At 48.4% G+C, this 6,674-nt stretch overlaps 2 protein-coding genes across 2 annotated transcripts; both read left to right on the plus strand.

Moving 5' to 3' along the window:
• The first annotated feature begins 1,208 nt into the window (after positions 1-1,208).
• On the plus strand, positions 1,209-2,445 carry LOC109765849 (gamma-gliadin). Its single transcript, XM_020324621.4, has one exon. It carries the CDS (start codon positions 1,289-1,291, stop codon positions 2,279-2,281), a length of 993 nt encoding a protein of 330 aa, XP_020180210.3. The 5' UTR covers positions 1,209-1,288; the 3' UTR covers positions 2,282-2,445.
• A 2,519-nt stretch (positions 2,446-4,964) lies between these two features.
• LOC109765948 (uncharacterized) lies at positions 4,965-6,238 on the plus strand. The gene is made up of 2 exons (XM_045230269.1): positions 4,965-5,774; positions 5,864-6,238. Exons 1-2 carry the CDS (start codon positions 4,965-4,967, stop codon positions 6,236-6,238), a joined length of 1,185 nt encoding a protein of 394 aa, XP_045086204.1.
• The last annotated feature ends 436 nt before the right edge of the window (positions 6,239-6,674 follow it).

Consider the following 6,674-nt stretch of genomic DNA (forward strand, 5'->3'; position numbering starts at 1 on the left):
GTAGCGATATTCACTTGGGAGGTCGGGGTTGTGCTCGGGGAAGTAGGGGCTTGCCGGACGCAAGGCTCGGACGGCCTCCACGCCTCTGTTCCGTGAACAGAGGAGATGGGATCCTCCAAGTGGGCGGGGCCACAATAGTTTATAGTAGGCCTATGTGCACAGCAGGTCTTCCATATTTTCCCTTTTTATCTCCTGTAATATTTCCACCACTCTATTGCATTTAGTTTATGCAGCAAACGACTTTTGCTATAACTGAAACTTGGCACATAAATCAAGCACACAATTTTGGGGTGGCACAAAAAGTTTGGGGCCAAATTGAAATCACTTAAATTATAATTGCATTTAAAAGAGCTAAAAGGGTGTCGTTGGTCCACAGTTTAATATTCATAGGCATTTTAAAAGTTTCCAGAAAAAACTTTGCTAATGTATGACAGTTATGTAGTGAATATTTTCAACCTAAGGAACATTTTTAATTTATTTTTTATAAAATTATAATTCGACTTGGCATTCGAATTTGGATTTGAGTTTTGGTTTGAAACGGAAAGAGGATTAGTAAAATGATTATGATGACATAGCATCATTAGGCATGAGATTACTGTAGCATGACATCGGGGGTGTTACACTTGTACAATATTCCTACCCTTGACATAAAAGGAGAATTTGATGAGTCATGTATTGATAACGTATACAACATTACTACCCTTGACATAAAAGGAGAATTTGATGAGTCATGCATTGATAACATGTACAAGATTACTATCAGCTTGTTCATCTTACCATCATATTATACAACACTACAAGTTAGTTTTAGAAAGAACAAGAGTCCACAACAAATATCAGAATACTTGCCTGATCTATCTTAACAACATGCACAAGGACACAAATTTAGTCCCCCGCAAGCTATGAAGATTTGGTTTATGTCTAACAACTTGTACAGATCCAAAAGGAATGCAATCCAGATAATTGTTTGACATGTAAAGTGAATAAGATGAGTCAATGCCAATTATCAAGTATTCCTCACTCTTAGATGATATGTACAATAAAAAGACAACTTTGATGATCACTCTGAAATTACGTTTGTATGTAGTGCCACCAAACACAACATACCAAATAATTAGTTTGATAAGCATCAAATCACTTTTAAAAAAAAAGCAATAATGAAAAGAAACCTAACCATGGTAGCTATAAAAAGGCCTACAATATGTAGACTCCATACCATCATCCATCGTTCACACAACTAGAGCACAAGCAGAAAATCAAAGTACGTAGTAGTTAACGCAAATCCACCATGAAGACCTTACTCATCCTGACAATCCTTGCGATGGCAATAACCATCGGCACCGCCAATATCCAGGTCGACCCTAGCGGCCAAGTACAATGGCTACAACAACAACTAGTCCCCCAGCTCCAACAGCCATTATCCCAGCAACCACAACAAACATTTCCCCAACCTCAACAAACATTCCCCCATCAACCACAACAACAAGTTCCCCAGCCTCAGCAACCACAACAACCATTTCTCCAGCCCCAACAACCATTCCCCCAACAACCACAACAACCATTCCCCCAGACTCAACAACCACAACAACCATTTCCCCAGCAACCACAACAACCATTTCCCCAGCAACCACAACAACCCCAACAACCATTTCCCCAACAACCACAACAACCATTCCCCCAGACTCAACAACCCCAACAACCATTTCCCCAGCTCCAGCAACCACAACAACCTTTTCCCCAGCCCCAACAACAATTGCCGCAGCCCCAACAACCGCAACAATCATTCCCCCAACAACAACGGCCATTCATTCAACCATCTCTACAACAACAGTTGAACCCATGCAAGAATATCCTCTTGCAACAATGCAAACCTGCGTCATTGGTGTCATCCCTCTGGTCAATAATCTGGCCACAAAGCGATTGCCAAGTGATGCGGCAACAATGCTGCCAACAACTAGCACAGATTCCTCAACAGCTCCAGTGCGCAGCCATCCATAGCGTCGTGCATTCCATCATCATGCAGCAGCAGCAGCAACAACAACAACAACAACAACAAGGCATGCATATCTTTCTGCCACTATCTCAGCAGCAACAGGTGGGTCAAGGTTCTCTAGTCCAAGGCCAGGGCATCATCCAACCACAACAACCAGCTCAATTGGAGGCGATCAGATCATTGGTGTTGCAAACTCTTCCATCCATGTGCAACGTGTATGTCCCACCTGAGTGCTCCATCATGAGGGCACCATTTGCCAGCATAGTCGCGGGCATTGGTGGCCAATGAAAAACTGAAGAGCTATACTAATAGGTAGATGGATCATCGTTGCTTAGCTGATGCACCAATCGATGTAACGATGACAAATAAAGTGGAGTGCACCATCATGTGTGACACCGGCCAGTGCTAGTTCAAGCTTGGGAATAAAAGACAAACAAAGTTCTTGTTTGCCAGCATTACTTGTCATTGTTCCATTCACTGTGTATTTAGATGTTCATCCCTAACTACAATTCTAGGCTTACATATCTATAGCTACTTGCTCTTGCCAGCAGGTTCCTATGTAATCTACCGATTAATGGTCGACCTATTAATCTTGTTCATAGGCCGATTGATCTATTAATTGCTGCTCCCAAGCCGACCGAGCAGCTATCAGTTACCGATTTCCTGAACATTGCACACAACAATAATTCAACATATTTCAATGTCTAGAAGTAAAAGGGCCATTTTGGCAGCAAAACAAGCGTCTGATTAGGAACCATCCATCACTTTAAATGTTAATCTGGATATTTTTGCGTTGGTGCGATTTTGAGATTGGTGGCACCGAAGCCTTCTTCAAAGCAATTCTTTAAGGTACTCCAAAGAGGTGAAAATCAAACTAAAGTTGCCACATGGTAAAATATAAAGCATGCGGCGAACAAGAGCAAATATTGAGTCATGATAGCAAGCGCCAAACATGCCATTAAACTCTTCATATGGTTTCGTGCACAGAGGGGGGAAATTTAGAGAGACAAACAAAACTTAAGTAGCATCGGTTCTACTTGATTGTAGAAATTTCTTTTACTTGTAGAATAACTCGGTTGTTATTTCTTTAAACATGCAGTGTGATATTGACTTATCTCAATCTAGGAACAAAAAGAAAATATTACATTTTGCTGATATGAACTCCAAGGAGATGAGAAATCATTTTGTAGAAGTTCCTTAGAAGGATATAATAGTTTTGACCCAAACAAATTTACTATTGTACTCCTGTCTTACAAAGTTAAAGCTGAAAATCAATATAACCATTGGACACTTTGAAAGACAAGTGTGGGAAATAAATAGTAGGATATATATTTTTGTAGAATGTTTGATCAAGTATTGAACAAATAACCCAACAAACTACTAAAACTCAGCAAAACAATCTATTCTACCTGATACGAACTATCAAAGTGATAAAGCTATGATTTTTTTGACAAATATGTATCCTAGAACTTATACAAGTTCAAAAAAATCAGCCACAGTTCCCCGATCCCATCCAACAAGATAGCTGAATTAGTTCGATTAGAGCACCTACAGAAGGACTTGACAAATTTGACCCCTCAAACGCCCACGGACGCGCCCGGCAGTAAGTGGTCACGCCTCAAATATTTCATTCTACAACCGGATACCTCAAATTAGAAACCTCAAATCCATATTATTACATGCAACATAAATCGTTCTTTAAGAAGAGCACGTCCGGCGGTCGAATGCACTCCCCAGAGTGTTGCTCCAGTCACCGACAGGGTAGAGTAGGGCATGGGACACGAGGCGGCTCATGGAACTGGAGGCGCCGCCGTCCTCCGTGCCCTACTCTGCCCCTTCGTAACCCGGAACTCGGACTGCCGGTGGACGTCAGATCGATGATGGATCATTCCTGGGACGAGCTAGCAACATCCACCACCATGCGGTTGCGGTGCCCGGACTGGTGCACCATATGGGGAGCCGGAGAATACGACTCGGCCTCCGCAACGCCCACCGTCGCGAGGACAGCCGCCACCTCCCACACGCGCTGCCTCGCACGACGGGCGCGCCGACCTATTTTTTGCATCGGGTGATACCCATGGTGCGTCCATGGCCTCTTCGCGCCAATGGAGGGGTTGCACATTCGCCACCCGTTCGAACGCCAGATGGACCGCACCGCCTTCGGTGAGGCAGTGATGGCACACCTAGCGCCAGATCCATGCATCATTTGGGCGGACGCAATGGATTCCCCGCGAACGAGTCCGAGCGTTGCCGTTGCCATCGGGCGGCCTCCTCCCGGAAGCGGTGGAGCGCAAGCCGGACGGCCAAGTCCTCCTAGGATCCGCGTGGGATGAGCTCGGGGTCGATGGATATGGAGGTGTAGGACTTGGATCCACCACCCGCCATGCCGGAAAAGGCCATAAGATCGTCGGACGGGAGCTTGGCTGGCGGCAGGGAGTGGAATGAAGTGGCTAGGGTTTGGTCTGGCAAGCAGATGGGGAGGAATATATGTGGGGTCGGGTGGGCCAGCGTGGACCGAAACCGACATGGCGAACGCGCGTGGGCACCCCATATTCGTCCTAGATTTGGGCTGAATATGAGAGGTGTTGGTTAGCCAGGCATTTGAGGCCCGTCTGGGTCATTTTTCTGTGACCGGGCCGTTCGCCCGGGCGTTTGAAGTTGGTTTGGGATGCCCAGGTGTAAATGCTCTTAGACCATGTAGTACCTTGAGGACGATGGTGGGCCCATGGAACAACTACATCCTCTCCATTGTGTTCGGGCGCAGGGCGATAACGGAGTTATCTCTGTTAGGCAATCCGATCTAGTCATAGCCTGCCATATTTAGTGCTCCTATATTTGCATATAAATCGGGCCATTATGGTTAGGATTGTATTGATTTGTTTCCATGATTATCTTGTAACCTGTCTATATATATGAGGTAACACAGAACCCACATTTGTGTGGTCAATTACTCTTGCCTTATGTTTCCATCATGGAATCAGCCAAACGATTCTCTTCCATCCCCATCCACTTCTGCCGCCGCCCCTCCTCTCCACCTCCAGCCGCCGCCGTCATGCCCGACGCCGACCCTCTCCATCCCCACGCTGCCCTATGGGCGCAAGACAACTCCATCCAGAACATCAAGAGCCTCATCCCAGTCACCCTCGACCTCAAGGCGTCCAACTTCTCCAAGTGGTGCAACTTCCTCACCATTGCCGTCAACCAGTTCGCCCTCGCCGATCATCTTGAACCGGCACCCCCTCCAGCTGACGCGGAGTGGCTGCGGATGGACTCCACCGTCCTTCGGTGGCTGTACGGCTCCATCAACCCCGACATCGCCGACATGGTCATGGCAGCCGGTACCACGACTGTCGCTGTCTTCGCTGGCATCACCTCCCTCTTCCGCGGCAACCAACAGTCGCGTGTGGGCTACCTCGTCCAGAAGTTCCGCAACATCGTCCAAGGCGACAAGACCGTCACCGCCTACTGCCTCGAGCAAAAGACGGTCGCTGATGCTCTCGCCGACGTCAATGCCTCGGTCTCCGACGACGCTCTGGTGTGGAACACCATCAAGGGCCTCAACGACCACTACATGGACATCGGCAACCACGCGCCTCTCATCAAGCCGTTCCCAACGTTCCTTGAATTTTGCAACATGCTTCTTCTGCAGGAACTTAAGCCGTCCTCCCTGAGCTCTACGTCGCCCGTGGTCTTCTACTCCGCTCCTGCCAATGGTGGCCTCGCGGGGGATTTGCACCTCCACCACCACAACCGGCCGGTCTCGGTGCTCCGGCGCCATACGGTGCTCCCACCGGGTACGGTACCGGCTGCTACAAGGGGAAGAAAAAGAAGACTTGGGGTGGTGGCGCCCCCATCTTCCCCAACATGCAGAACCCCTGGGCCGATGCCATCCACATGTACCCGATGATGGGTCCAGGCGCGCCCACGCACGGTCATGCCGGCCCCGTCAGCATCCTCGGACCGGGACCCCGCCCCTCGGCGCCGCTGCATCACCCTCCTGCTCAGGGCTACATGGCCTTGCCTGCCCCATCGCCTCCAACCCCACAGGCGACGTACTCCTACACCGGCTACCCCGCCTACGGCTCCTCCTCGGCACAGACGTGGGATCCGTCCGCCCTCGCGAGCTACTTCAATACCATGAGTCTCCAGGCTCCTATGGAGTGGATCATGGACACTGGAGCAGCCGCTCACATGTCTTCGGAAGCCGGTAATCTCACCTCCTTCTCTTCAACTCCTCCTGTTTGACACGAGAAATAATAAAAACAACAAACGGTTGTCATGTCATTATCTCTCTACGCGCTAGGGGAAATAAACATGCGGGCGTGCCAGTGTACCGAGTACACAAAGAAAACATAGGGAAACTTGTGCTTTATTAATCTCTCGTGGGAGAAAACAAATTACATGATCCCTTTACATAAGCGCTCAATGGCCTGCTAGCTCGGCCAAGATTACTTCGGCGATTGTGAAGTTCTGGTTCACGGGGCCTCGGAAGGCTCCCGATTAATTACGTCCGCGAGCCGGAGCCGCGAACCACCTCCGATGAAGCTGCTGCAATGGTCGTCGTCTTCAAGTCTCGTCTTCTCCAAGTGCTCGGTGTAGACGATGGTGATGATATGGTGGAATAGAAGAGTGGAGCGGTACGTCCGTCGCTCCGACGATGCTTAGCCACATCCCTCTGGCT

The sequence above is a fragment of the Aegilops tauschii genome, chromosome 1 (assembly GCF_002575655.3).
Source record: "Aegilops tauschii subsp. strangulata cultivar AL8/78 chromosome 1, Aet v6.0, whole genome shotgun sequence".
Lineage (NCBI taxonomy): Eukaryota > Viridiplantae > Streptophyta > Magnoliopsida > Poales > Poaceae > Aegilops > Aegilops tauschii.

Bases quoted from the DNA above. Each gene is read 5' to 3' on its own strand.
- LOC109765849 (XM_020324621.4), top strand. From the start codon at position 1,289: ATGAAGACCTTACTCATCCTGACAATCCTTGCGATGGCAATAACCATC.
- LOC109765948 (XM_045230269.1), top strand. From the start codon at position 4,965: ATGGAATCAGCCAAACGATTCTCTTCCATCCCCATCCACTTCTGCCGC. The intron at 5,775-5,863 runs GTGCTCCCACCG...CCCAACATGCAG, and splicing joins CGGTGCTCCGGCGCCATACG to AACCCCTGGGCCGATGCCAT.